We start from the raw sequence: 14,117 nt of genomic DNA, 5'->3' as shown, positions 1-14,117 counted from the left end.
GACAACAGCAGCTGGAAGGGGCCTTGAGAAGACATCTGTGCAGCTGCTGGCTCACAACATGGCCAGCTGTGAAGCGTGACCTGGCTGTGCAGGGCATTGCCCTGCTGAGCGTTACACTTGGGGATGGAGATTCTGCAGCTTCTCACCGTGAGCTGCTTGGCCCTCAGCACGGCCCTTTCCTTCTTGTGTGTCTGGCTGGGATTTCCCCTGCCATAGTGTTTGATCACTGACTTTCATCTGTTTACAAATCCAAGAAAGTTCTGCTTCCTTTTCTCTGTAACCTCATGAGGCAGTTATGTTAAGTTAGTTATTGCCACTTAGAAAATGTTCAGTGTTTCCTGTGACTTCCCTTTGCCCTTACCTACTTTTCCCAAGTCTTGGGGTGATCCTGGGAGCTATCTAACTATCTAACTTAGCAGCGACATGAAACATTTATGAGGTTACTACCTCACCTCCCCTTTGCCCTTCAGTGCCTCCAGCTGCTGTGCAGACAGCGCAGGGACCAAGGGGCAGGGCAGCCTTCAGTGAGTTGTACTGCGCTGAGATGAATACATTCCGTTGCTACATACGAGACCATAGGTGAAAGATTCAGTAATTGCTTATGAAAGGAAGAGGTTCTGCTGAGAGGTGTTGAACCCTTGGAGAGAGGTGGGCTGTGAAAGGGAAGCCCTGGCTCCCTGCATTATATCCCTTCAGGGCATTGGGAAGATCCCGTGCCCAGGCAGCATGGGGACCAGCTTCGGTTAGGGAGGGAAAGCCTTGACCTGCTGGGGCTGAACCATGTGTGCTCTCGTCAGCTGTCTGCCTGTCACCGCCTGCTTTGGAGCATGATGTCAGGGAGAGGATGCTCCTGTCAAGTCCAGGAGGGAAATGGGGCTCGTGAAAGCCCCAGAGCATAGCCTGAAGGGCTGCTCTGTGCACTGCTCCCTGGTGAAGATACTGATGACAGCAAGAAGCTGCTCTGGGATGCCAAGGCCCCCAGGCTTACTCGACCTAACAGCTAGTTGCCCGTAGGGCAGTGCAGGACACAGAGCCGTCTGTGCTGCACAGAGTGACGTGCCCTCCCCTGGTCAGCCCTGGGGGAGATGTTATTTGGAATGAGTTTCAGCAGCAGTTTTTCCCTCCTCTCTGTTAACAGTGTGAAAGGGTCCTTTTCAGAGTTTCTTTATGAGACTAAAAAGAAACAAGACCCCCCAAAGGGAAGCCGTGCACAATGCTGGAGTGAAGCCCACTGCAAAAGGCACAAGCTGCTGTCAGTCTGTTCGTTAGAGTGCCCTTTTCTCCGGTTCTTGTCCCATTTTTGAAGTTTTTAGGTCACAGTTGGGATTCATAGTTGACTTTCATAAATGTGTTGGTTGTGTTTGTTTTTTAACTCTTGCTGAAGCTACAGAAAGGGGATAAGGCCTTCAAGAGCTTAAGAATTACTTCCCAATTCTCTTTTTTTTCTTTGGCTTAGAAAGCTGAAATACCTTGAATAGAAGCACAGGCAAGCACATGCCCTAACGAGAAACACTTTGCTCCATGTGCAGCTATGTTTCTTTAAGACATGTTACCCACGCATTCAGGTTGTGGTTTGACTCAGAACCACTGGTTTTGATCATATTCCACGATTTATTTGTTGAAGCTTGTGTTGCTTAAGGCAGTTCCTCTCTGATTTGCCCACTTAGTGGTCAGTTTTTGATGGTCTATTTGCACTGTTTTGAGAGGCCGGTGTTTGCAGAAACTGTTTTTGGGGGGCAGGGGGGAATGGAAAGAAAATATGTTAATTTCTTATAGATGGTGCAAAATATGCCTTTGTTAGGGAGGAGGCTAAGGCATCTGGCGTGATAATAAGGGGATTAAAATGTCTCTTCACTAAATAAATGTTTCGATGTTCTTTTATTCCTTGAGCTGCTAGCTACCAACAGCAGTCTTAACTCATTTTCAGGATTATTTATAAATGCAATTAGTGCCCAGAAACTCCCTTTATGTCTTATATGCTACTCTATCCAGGGTCTTGTAAAGGCTTTAAGTGGATTAAATTAAGATCAAATAAGTAAAAGTGATGTGGTACTGCTAATCTACTTGGGAAAAGATGTACATTAGGGGCTTCTATTGCATAACTTTCTTTGCAGTGCTTTTTGCATTTCACTGTTTGAACTCCGAGGTTCGGGAAATACTTGATGGGGTATTCTGCATTTCACAGAATTAATGTTTTCTGACGAGTGTTCTTCTCTGTTTTTCTATATCATGAGGAGCATGCATTACACCTCATCAGGTGTACACGCCCGTCAGAATTCACACATCATTTAGCCTCAACCTACTCTATAGGAATGTGTTGTTTTCTGTAGTAGATGTCCAGCACTTGTTGACAGCTGGCCACAAAATGCCAAAAAGCTAGTCCAGTGGGAGCAAAGTTTCCACCACCCTGTAGTCCTCTCATCCAGTCCATCTCTTGCCAGCACTGGCTATGCAGGCTGTTCCACCGCTTCGTGCAGTCACGGTGATGCCACTGCTCAGTCACCCCTCTCCATTCCCCAAGCTGTGTTCCTTCACTGGGGTGCAGGAGAGCCTGCACACTGGGGTGGTACCTCTGTGGTTTCCCCTCACCTTCTTCAGGCTTTGCTTTCATGTTTTGTCATGTGAAGGAAGGGATGGAGGAATCTGAAAAGAGTTTGAAAAGATATTGTCCAAGAGCAGGGGCCTCATCCTTCAGCTCAGTGCAAGTAATGATTTTTATCCACTCTAGCTCTGTTACAGGAAGATGGGAATTTGGGCATATGAGTGAGGGGCTGGGGAGACACCCTCAGAGCTGGGTAGGAGAAAAGCTGTGCTGTTGGGAGCACTGTCTGGGGCTTTGAAAAGTTACGTGAACTCTGTCCTTGCACACCAACAATGACAGCCACCAAAGAGCTGCACATCTCATGCATAGCCAAATGATGCACAGCTTCCTGACTTCCAAGGCAGTGACCCCAAGTCTAATGCACGGTGATGTTGCTGTTAAAGTAAAAATAACCAGTGCTAGTTGTGGCATGCCCAGCTACTTAAAGCGCAGCAATAGGAAGTTTGTTCTTATAACACTGTCTGGTAAAAGGAGTCAGCCATTTGCGAGGGGTGTGTCTTTTCATGGAATCTCTGATAGCTTCTGTATCTCTCCATGTTTTCCTGCAGTCAGCCACCTGCCTCACCCAGCACACAGGAAGCAATCCAGGGCATGCTGTCTATGGCAAACCTCCAGTCGTCGGAATCCTGCCTGCAGGCCTCTTGGGGTACCAACCAGGCCAAGAATAACTCCATCTCCTCACAGAACTCAAAAAAAACGGGTGGCGGTGGCAACAAAAATGCTGGCAAACGATTACTAAAGAAAAGCACAAAAAACAGTATTGATATTGAAGATTATGATGAAGACCAGGACCACTTAGATGCCTGTTTTAAAGATTCAGATTACGGTAAGTACAATGAAGCAGTCTGAGTAAGCGTATGCATGTGCACATTTGGTCATATTTGCAAATGCCCCTTCCATGTGTTTCCTTGACGTGCAGATCCACGTCTTGTGTCACAAGGAGCCATGAGATGTGCACTGATAAGTTTCAGTCTAGCTTGGAATAAAGAATCTTTCTTCCAGCTATGCTGCCACTCCACAGGCAACAGGAAGACTGATTTTTCCTGATTGCGAACTTTTTCTGCGTACCCTAAAAGTAGCTGGTCACAACTCAGTAACAGCAGCTTCTAAGAGTAGTGTGGATGAGAGCAGGAGGATGTCCCCTGATGGCTTCCAGCTGTCACTTCTCAGCAGTACCTCTGGGGCACTTTGCTCTTCTAGCTGTGATGCCTGTGGTCACCATCACTGTATAGACCAAGTGGGCCTCTGTGCAGCGTAAAATTGTCTCCTGCACTGAAACGACTCTTTGTTTCCTACTGTAGTTTACCCTTCTCTTGAATCGGATGAAGATAATCCAGTATTCAAATCCCGATCAAAGAAGAGGAAAAGTTCCGATGATGCCCCGTACAGCCCGACGGGTAAGCTCATACAATCTGTGCTACTCAGACTAAGCCATGCAGGTCCTTAGGGAACCAGCCATTTTTTGAGGAATGCGGAAACTGTAAGACCAAAAATGAGCAATTTCTCTGTAATGTGAAGGATTAACCCCTTCCAGTACAGTGGGGGATGATTTCACATGCTGGGACTTGTACCGACATGTTAGTCTTTCTCCTTCAATCAGTTGGCAATAAAAGTGGTTTTTCTGGGGGTAGGTTTTTGATTTATTTTTCCTCATGCTCTTGTGAAGGGAGGATTGGTGGCAGTAGTGTAGTAGCGAACCCCCAGACGGTTGATCAACCCTGGCTTTTACTGTTGGCTGTATAAAGAGAAACAAGCAGGAAACGTAGGAATGGTCTCCTCTGGGTTCAGCCAATACTGATGGTCTGGAAGGCTGTTTTTGTTGCAGCTCACCAGAGGCAGTGGAAGGCCAGAGGATCCCTCGGCACCCTTTGCTGTGACCACTAATGAGGGATTCTCCACAGCTCGCTGCATGTGTGACAAGCAGCCCGTGTCTTACCTTGTCCATCTCCTGCTCAGGGCAGTTCCTCTGCCCATTGCGTGGTTACGCAGCTCACACGGGCACTCTGCACCTGCCTCACCTCTGTTTGCTTTCCTTGCAGCACGAGTCGGCCCCTCAGTGCCTCGGCAAGACAGACCGGTGCGAGAGGGAACAAGGGTCGCCTCCATCGAAACTGGACTGGCCGCTGCAGCTGCGAAGTTGTCACAGCAGGTGAGGTTGCTTGAGAAGCAGTAGCTGTCAGGAAATGAAAGCAGCAGTCACGCCCAAACAGCAGAGCAGTGCCAGCCCTTCTTGGCGTTTATTCGTGCCAGTTTTGCAAGGTTTATCAGTCTCAGGGGAAATAAACAGGAGGAAAATCCAGCAGTGTTGCAGCGTCCCTGACAATGACACGGTGCAGAGCAGGAGGTGTACTGGGCACACAGAGAAGCATTGAGAGAGCATGCTTATCTACCTGCGTTCTTGCAGGCTAGTGATGGAAACAGGATCCCCAAAAGGAGTGTGCATGAACGGCATGTTGATGTGCTGGAGGTCTGGCTGGTGTGATTGCCTTGCCTGTGCAAATTGGCTGCTTGGAAGCATTAGGGCTGACTCCCAAAGCTGTGGTTAACCGAGGGCAGCTAACATCAATTTAGCAAAGATACTGAGGCAGTTCTGGCTGTTGAAAAGCATCCTTTGGTCTCTGGAGGGGTCAGGTAGGTGCTGAGTGCCTCATGCACATTGACCCCCATAAATGTGACACCACAAAGTATGAGGTCTGCTGGAGGCAGGTTGGGGAGTTGCTGGAGATGTGGCTTTTGGTGGCACTGTGCTTTTGTGGTGGGTGCTGTTGGGCAGTGGAATTGTCAGGAAGTGGACTTGTAGGTAGGTGAGGGAAACAGGATGGTGACAGACTGCATTTCTAACAGTGTGTGTAAGTGCAGCTATAGATGTTACCTAAGCAAGAAGCAGCTTCTGTGAATAAGTGGGGTGTTTAATGTCCTCCTATTGTGAAAGAATATGAAGATACCTGAAGATAGGAGATGCCAGTGTATGCGGAACATCGAAAGGTTTGTTCATTCAAAACCACGCTGGTCTCCCAAGGCAGGGTCATTTTGGCGCTGGCTGGCTCCCTCTCACCGCAGTGTACAGAGAGTTAACAAGCAAGGAGGCTCTGCACAAAGCGCATACGTAGATGCAAGAAAGGCAGCGTGTGCATGTGGCAGAGAGCTGTGAGCGAGATGGTATCGGAACAGACCCTGAACAGTTTATACATGGCAAACTTCGTTGTTTTTCATTGTATCAGGACCCTAAGCAACGCCGCTGGCCCTTGCCATAGCTAAAGGTCTTCTGGGGATTAATCTGAGCTTCATGTTTGTCATTTTAAAGGAGGAACAAAAAGGCAAGAAGAAAAAAAATACCAAAAAGAAGCTGTCAACCAACAACGCGAACAAACCGGCTCAGGAAGGCAGCTCGCCAGAGCCGAAGCTGGAGTCACATGCCAGCAGCCTCACAGATCACGAGTACACCGCAGGGGCCAGCACCTTTGGGGCCGCCCAGCCTAACAGGGGATCGCAGCCGATGGCACCCGGTGTTTTCCTCACACAGAGGAGACCCTCATCATCCTCGCAGAACAATGCCTCCGCCAAAGGTACCAGGAAACGCCTGGGGTTATGGTGTAGGAATGGGGAAGGGTGATTTGGTCATATAATCCATGCCCTCTGCAGGGCCTTCACGTGTGGTGTCTGTCATGGGTCTGTGGAAGTGTTTTGGTAGAGCAAACCAGGTTGGAGGTTTGGCCTGTAGTCATGGCTGCCCTGGCAGTGCGGGCCTAAATACGTGTTTTGCTGCCTGGCATTTGTTGTTGCAGGCTGTGAGGCATCCTATGCTAGGAAATATTCTGAGCATGCCCCGGGCTTTCTGAGGAGGACACGCAGTTGTCACGTCACAGTCCAGCCTGTCTGGTGAAGCCTTGACAGGGGAAGGAGGCATCCATCAAGGCTGTTCTGCTCAGGGCTGGGTCAGGCACTGCTGTTTTAGGCTTCTGTTTGTGCAATACCTGTGCAGAGGTGTAAATAAGGACATCCTGCCCAGCAAGTGTAGCGCAGTGAGAATCTGCAAAGCTGTCTTGAGAGCTGCAACAAGGGAGCAGAGGAATGTCAAGCCTTGGGAGTTACCCGTCCACACAACCAGAACCAACAGAGGAAGAAGCCGCTTGTTATCAGCTATAGGGAAAGCATTAAAAAGCTGGAGCTATCCAGGGACTGGGCTAGGACCTCCTGTTCCTCGCTTGAACTTTGCTGAGAAAGCACGATAAAGGCAGGTGTGTGGGACAGGCAGAAACTCCAGTCAAGTGCACTGTATATGATGAAGATCAAGTGTGTGATCCCACAGGAGAGGCCTATTGTAAAAAGTGAGGCTACGTGGCAGGTATTTCCAGTATTCTTCTCTATGTGAGTGGAGCAAATTAGAGATAGTGCGTGGTGTCCTGCAGTCTCTTTGAGGGGTGCCAACCAGTAAAACATCAGAGCAGCTAACAGGCCATGTAGGAGAACGTGCCCATGATAGACTCTAGGGCCCTTCCAGGAGCTGGCAACACCTGTGGCTGTCTACAGAACTGGAGTGAAGTGAAAATACTTGCCTGGAATTGTGTCTTTGTGGTGAGATGGTGTCACGAAGGTCCAAGAGGTCCGTGGAAGAAGTGGTGGGAAGAGGAGTGCTGAATGGAGCCCAACCCCAGTCAGGCCAGTGAGTTGGGCGACCCAGCCAGGGAGTCGTGGAGAGAGCTTGTACAGGCATGTGGAACACACCTTGCCTGTGGTACAGCTCAATCCTCAAAGGAGGGAAGGAACCATGTGCCAAGAGTGTGTGCCCAACCATGCAGGGAGAGGAGCACTTTCAGAGCCTCCAGTGCAGGGTCTCGAGACAGCCACCAAGGGGACGTCAAGGTGTCTCTCTTGCATGGAACACAGGGAGTTCCAGGCTGGGTATCATTGGTAATGAAGGGTTGGTGGGATGAAGCGGAATCAGGGAGCTCTCAGACCACTTCAGAGAAGAGAGATGACTCAGAATGAGGCAAAAGGATGAAAAATGAAGAAATTATAAATTGCCTTTCAATACTGTCAGTGACTGCAGAAGCACATTCTTGTTGAGAAAAGCTGTAGTGTGGAAGTCACTGTTTGCCTTTTGGGCTTGAGCAGTCCCATGGAAAGTGTCACCCACACTGTCATGGCCTGGGACACTTAATGTAGATGAGAGAAGCGGAAGGGAGCTGAGATTCTTCAGGTATTACACATGGCTGCACCAATAGTGGTGTGATAGGAAGGAGTTGTGTGGGTTTGTGTGGTCTCAGACGCCTTGGAGACCCATGAAATTTCCATCTGTAAAATGGAAGCTGGTGAGAGATGAGGCGGAGATCAGCTGTGCTTGCTGCACTAGTGTTTGCAGAAAAGTTTGCAGGCAGCACCGACCTTCCTGAATGGCACAGCCTATAAGTACAGCTCTGGTTTGTGATGGTGTTTCTGTCTCATGAGTATGGGGAAAGGGAGGGTTGTCCACTTTGAGTGCTTTGGTGCTAACCTGAATCTGTGAGTGTACATGTGTGTGCATTCAGTGGCTTTCTGACTGGGCTGACTGCAGATGGTGTCTGCAGCACTAGGGAAGGAGAGGGCAAGGAAGCATGATGGTGGTGTCAGTGAGGTGGCATGCAAGCTGCGCCCTGTGCTTCAGATTCTCCCTTGAGGATGTGCGAAATAGTGGAGAGGTGCTCAGGGATCCTGGAGGGGCATGTGTGTGCGTGGTGAGAGCAGGCAGTGTTTCACAGCCTGATGGGTGCCTCTGTGCGTGTGGCAATTCCTATGCAGAGATATTGCTCTGGGGAGCACCGAGGCATGGGACAGTGCTGGAGTGACTGGGGTTGGAAAGTCAGGCTGGGGTGTGTGCAGGCTCAGGGCTGGGTATGGGCACAGCACGGCAGGGCTGGCACTGTGGAGGCAGTTGGTGCCCTGGGTATGTACTGGGATCTGCCCCGGCTGTAGTGGTGCTGATTGGGTTTGGGGTGGTTGCGGGAGAGCCCTCAAGCTTGAGGGACAGCTGTGGTCTCCTGGAGGTGCTGGGGTGGGAAGGTGGTGGTGTGGGGCTGGTGTCTTGCTGCTGCGGGGTGGTGTGGGGCAGGAGCCAGCCTGGGGCTCACCACTGCCACTCTCCCTCCAGGAAAGCGCACGAAGAAGGGGATGGCCACGGCCAAGCAGCGGCTCGGCAAGATCCTGAAGATCCACCGGAATGGGAAGCTGCTCCTTTAGCGGCGGGGCCGCCGCCGCCTAACTTTGAGCACCACGATAACAACCCCTCTTAACTTTCGGCGGTCGGAGTGTACAGAATCCTGCTATAAATATTTTTTAATATAGATGTCCTTTCTCAGAGTGCTGAGAGTGACTAGTCCGCAAAAAGTTAATACTCGCCTGGCCCCACGGCACTGAGCGCGCCGGGAGGTGAGAGCAGAGCGCACCTGGCCCACGGCGGTGAGGGCAGCGAGGGGCCGGGTCGGGGCCGGTGTGTGGTGGAGGACTGGGGGCACTGGGCGCGTTCCCCCCCGGCCGTGCCATGTTGATGCGTTTCCCGAGGCATCCTTTTCCTAGAATGTAGCTTGTACATAGCTTTTGGAATAATGACCACCTGTTTTTTATAAGGGGAAAGTCTCTCCGGGCGCTGCCCGCCGCAGCGGCCCTTACCAGCTCTTTGCGTAACTTCTTGTACGAGGAGGGAGACAGTTATTTTACTAGCACCTTGTGGAGTGTTTCCGTGTTTTGTGACGATGTAATTTATTAATGTTTGTAGCTTTTTATATTTGTACATTTCTTATGGGCTTTGTTTATATACACACATTACTGGGGCGCGGCGCCCGCGGGGAACCAGAGCCACCCGCAGCCCACGGCCTTCAGGGCCGTGCTGGCCTGGGCGTCACGCCGGCTTTTTTTATTATGATTATTATTATTAGTATTATTATTTTTTCGCGACATGTACATTTCTAACAAAGTTTATCGTGGCTATCTATCTATGACGGTGTTTTATTTACCAATTCATATCAAATGCTCTTGTATCGAGTTCACGAAATCTAAGTAAACCTAGAGCAAAGTTTAAAAAAAGAAAAAAAAAAAAAGAAAGAAAAAAGAAAAAAAAAAAAGAGAAAGCAAAGTAAACTATTTCAGGTTTTGTATACAACTGCCTGGGCCTGGCCTTTTTGTGGGGTCGGCGAGGGGCAGTGTGCGGGCTCGGTGGAGGGGTGCAGGGCAGGGCCGGAGGCTCAGCACAGCGTCTGCCCTGTTCTGCTGCTCCCTCTGCACAAGAAGGCACTGGGGAGCTGCATTGAACCTTTGCACGCATACCCCAGCACTAAGCCAGTGCCTCATCTGCTTGCTGCCACAGTCCCCACCAACACCTCCAGATGTGGTCTTGGCTGCTCCCTCCCCCTGTCTAGCCCTGAAGGGCAGTTTGTGGTTTATGGTTATGACACACCCTGTGGTCCACCCAGACACACCTGCCCTCTATCCGCATCATTTACCATCCTCAGGCAAACATACACACTCAGTACTCCCTGCTTCCTCCCCCCATCTTGGAAGCCACCAAGTGCTACAGCCTTGCCACTTTTCACCCACTGAAAGGTCAGGTAACTCACATTTGTCCAGATTGACCCTCCTGTCTGTGGTGCTGCTTCCAGAGTACTCCTTCCTTACCATGAAGGACTGAACATGATACTGACACGTGCAACTGCTTCTTCTGCAGTTCTCTTTCTTAGCAGAAGGCTGTTCACATCTGCCATGCCCAGGCTGCTTCCTTGTTCCTGGCCATACTGTGAGAACAGTGAGAAGAACTGACCATGACCCACAGAGAATAATCCATTACCATTTTGGCAGCCCCAGAAGGCTCAAGGTTTGTGTTGCAAAATCCTCTGCTTAGATAATGTAGCCTCAAACCCATTACGTAGATGGCAATGAGAGGATGGGGGATAACATCGAGCTTTTCACTGGCCACATCTCTTCAAACAAACAGGTGTCTCTTGATGAACTTTTGTTGTAATTCCTTAAGAAAAACAGCAGGCCAAGCGTGCAGTTTGCTGACTGCTTCTTTTTGGGGAGGCTTTGCCTGTGTCTGTCCCAAGGCCCCGTGCATGTAGGAGATGTGGCTGTCAGATACTACGGGCAAAACTGATTCCAGCTAGACGCTGTCAGCTTTCAAACTGGGCAGCCAGTGGTGGCACATGATGGGTGGATTAAGGCGGTGTTTTCCAGGGAATGGCTCTGCAAATCCAGCTAAATTGAGTAATCTGAAGGAAGGATGAACAGTTACTTTCAGCCAAGGGTTAGTGTGACTTCTGGCCGAGGATAGTATGGCAAGTATATACGGGGAGCCAGGGAATGTTCTTGCGGGGAATGGGGCACCAGTCTGCTCCAGGCAGCAGTCTGATTCTCTCACTGTCTTCCAGCAGAAAAGGTCAAGCGTTGGCCATTCGCTCCTTACGAATTCCCAGGCCAAAACAGTAATGCCTTGGATAGACGGTGCTGCTGACTTTTTGGGATGGTCTTGCAATATATCCTCACAGCGACATTTTGGACTGGAGGTTAAAGTGGCTCGTGGTAATAGCAGACGTTCGCCAGCTGGGGGAGTTCACAGTTCAGAAACAACCCCAGCCCATAAGGACGTGGTGCAACAAAACGCCGAGCACCTCTAAAGGCTCGGTGACCGCTGCCTTTGTTTACCAGGTTTCTTGCGGCGTGGCAGAGGATGCTCTGTAGCTCATTCCAAGTGAACCACTCCCAGCAGCCCGAGGAGAGCACCACAAGGCTCTGAGCCAGTCCGAGCAGAAAACACCTTCAGAAATGAGGGATAACATAGCATAGCTGCTGCAGACAAAAAGAGCCTGGCATGCTGGTGCAGAGCTGCTTTCCCCTTTGGGTAATTCCATGCTGACAGTTTCGGAAAGGACTGCTGTGCTGGCCTGTTGAGTTGCTGGGGACTTCTTGCTGTTCCCCTCTGGGTCGGTCTTGGCTTTTACAGTCTTCTCTCTAAGAAGTCTAATGGCTTGTTAAAAATCTTCACGCATCTTTTCTTGCTAGTTGATGATTCTGTCTGGCCACATCAAATCTCTTCCCTTTGCTTGTGCATTTGTAGCCCTTCCTCTGTGCCCCTGAATAGCCTGTTTCTTTCAGCCATATGCTTATGCATCAACTGCTGGGGTAAGGTGTGGAGATCTACCCTGGCCTTCACTGTGAACATCATGGTAGCAGCAGCTCTGTCTCTGCAGGTGGGCTGCTGACCCTGCGCGGGTGACACCATTCCCAGGCAACTCCTCCACCTCTTCAGGGGCAAACTCCAGAGGGCTCTGCTTCTCCTACACAATTATAATGCATCAAAGTAGAGCACACATGGGATAATGGGGTCGGGCCTACTTCACCATCTGACTGGCTTGGTGCTTCCCATCCACACAGCAGCCTCGTGCTCACAACAGAGGCAAAGCACACCTGGCACAGGTCCAATATCTGCTCAGCTCCTCCGAGCTCCCTCAGAACAAGCCCAAATTACAGCTGCACAGGTATGAGTGAAGCTTGTTTCAGTTTGCTTTATCTCACTGCAGCCATGCAGCCTGTTCAGTTGCAGGCTGCATGCAGTACCTCCACAGGCCCCAGACTGTCCCGTCTCCCTTTGCCTTGTTCTCTGCTGGGCAGACGCTGCCCCAAACGAACACTGCAAGATGGCTGTGCAATGATCCTCTTCCTCCCATCTTCCAGTTTTACATGCAGCAAGAGCACACCTGGAGTTCGCCATAGCCATCTGAGGCCACTGTGCTCCTGTGCATTCGTGTTTACTCTTACAAGGTTGTTTGAGGACATCTAGCAGCCCCTGATAGAAGCACTGTGCTTAGTGGATGCTGTATTTGACACTTTTGCAGAGTCAGGTGAAATATTCTTGGTTCTCTTTGCCAATGATATGGAGCTATCTGCAGGAGAGATTTCTGCAGTAGATGATTTTATTTCTACAGTGACTGGAAACTGGACATTTGTTGATTGACTACTCAGTGTACAAAGGATGGCATTACCAGGGAGGTAATTATTTATGTACACAATGATGCAGAGAGACTGCTCCAGCTGAACGATTCCTAATAGCATTCAGGTTTCTGCAGTTTCTGGCTTGAAACTGACAGGAATCATTTACAAACTGGCAGCAGGCACAGCCCCACATCAGGCTGGCCGACCTGAGTTCATCTTTCATCTCTGACCCCGGCATCTCTGACCGCACCGCAGCGAGCATGTTTGTTACTTAAACAGTGGCACGCTGCCATCCTGCAAGACAAAAGCCGTTCTTTCCATTAACATCTGACATGGATTTGTAGTACCCGCCCCGCAGAATTCACAGCATTTGTGTAAACAGTTTTGAAGTTGTTCTCTGTATATCATGAGAGAAAGTCTGCTTCTCCTCTTCTCTTAAAAGTGTAATAATTATAATTAATTAGATTTCCCTCTGTTTTCAGTCTGCCATGAAGATGTACTTCGAAGCCCATTTTTAGGTCACTGTTCTGTCAAACTTCACATACTTCTTTCCCCCAGCTGACTGTATTTACCAAACATTTGGCTCCATGGCCACTGCTCCAAGAAAGCCACGTGCCAAACCTGGAGCTGCCAACCCATGCTCGCCTTCCCCTGGCTCTCCCTTCACTCACAGACTGTGTGCGAAAGGGATCTGCCCCTAAAGAGTGAGCCCCGCAGTCTTGCTTTCACCTTCAACTTCATCATATTAATAATTAGCACTCACTTTAGTGACAAGGAGATACGTCTTAAAAGGCCTTGTGTTTACACTTACTCCTAAATTTACTCTTTCAAAAGCTTTCTTTGGCAGCCGGAGGAAAGCATGATGCGCCCTTTCTTCCCGAGGTCGCTGGGCCATCTTGGTTCAGTTCTGTACACTGGGCCATAGCTGGTGCCCCCGTGCTTGTCATCACACCTCGCCACTAGCTGAGGGAGGGCCAGAGCCCTGCTGGGGCCACAGCTCTGCTCGTGGCCTCACGGCCTCGCAAAGCCCCCGTCTCCCTTCATTAAGACCACATTCGTGCCACAGTGAACTGGGTGTGTAACACCGCATGGCTCCTCACACAGCGGAGGTTCTACAGGTGCTTCACGGTGGATTGACAATGATATTTAATCTGTTTCCCCTGGGACATCACAGCATCCCTTCTAACCTAGGTGTGTCACTGGCTATAACAAGCTGGGACAACATCATCCAGTGATGCACGAGCAGAATGCTCAAGAGGTCCTTAACACAACAATAAAAGAGATGGTCTATCAATGTCACGGGAGCCATTAGATAGATTAAGTGCCTCTCTCTCTGTGCACAGCCGGGGGGGGCTTTCTTCAAATGGTGTCTGATAAGCCCATAGGTAAACCACTCAACACATAGTGGCATCATTTTTCTTACTGTACCTCCAGTTTGCAAGGCTGAGACCTGTAATTGCTTTGCTCAGGATACAAGCTGTATCCTGAGGAATTACAGCTGGGTTAAGAGACTGCTGCCTAACAATAGCCCTTGGTGAAGGGAACAAAAAGCCACTGG

At 49.8% G+C, this 14,117-nt stretch overlaps 1 protein-coding gene across 2 annotated transcripts in view; it reads left to right on the top strand.

Moving 5' to 3' along the window:
- Positions 1–9,569, top strand: part of PHF2 (PHD finger protein 2) — an 83,972-nt gene extending 74,403 nt beyond the window's left edge. Inside the window, exons 18-22 of one of the 2 annotated variants that reach the window (XM_021409225.1) lie at positions 3,151–3,428; positions 3,904–3,999; positions 4,642–4,751; positions 5,907–6,168; positions 8,730–9,569. In XM_021409225.1, coding sequence (XP_021264900.1) covers positions 3,151–3,428; positions 3,904–3,999; positions 4,642–4,751; positions 5,907–6,168; positions 8,730–8,818 — 835 coding nt within the window. In that variant the 3' untranslated portion in view covers positions 8,819–9,569. The remainder of the gene's footprint in view (positions 1–3,150; positions 3,429–3,903; positions 4,000–4,641; positions 4,752–5,906; positions 6,169–8,729) is intronic. The other variant, XM_021409226.1, reaches the window with a different exon arrangement.

Source organism: Numida meleagris, chromosome 11 (genome assembly GCF_002078875.1).
Source record: "Numida meleagris isolate 19003 breed g44 Domestic line chromosome 11, NumMel1.0, whole genome shotgun sequence".
NCBI classification, from domain to species: Eukaryota; Metazoa; Chordata; class Aves; order Galliformes; family Numididae; genus Numida; species Numida meleagris.
This window is presented reverse-complemented; position numbering and strand designations above follow the sequence as displayed.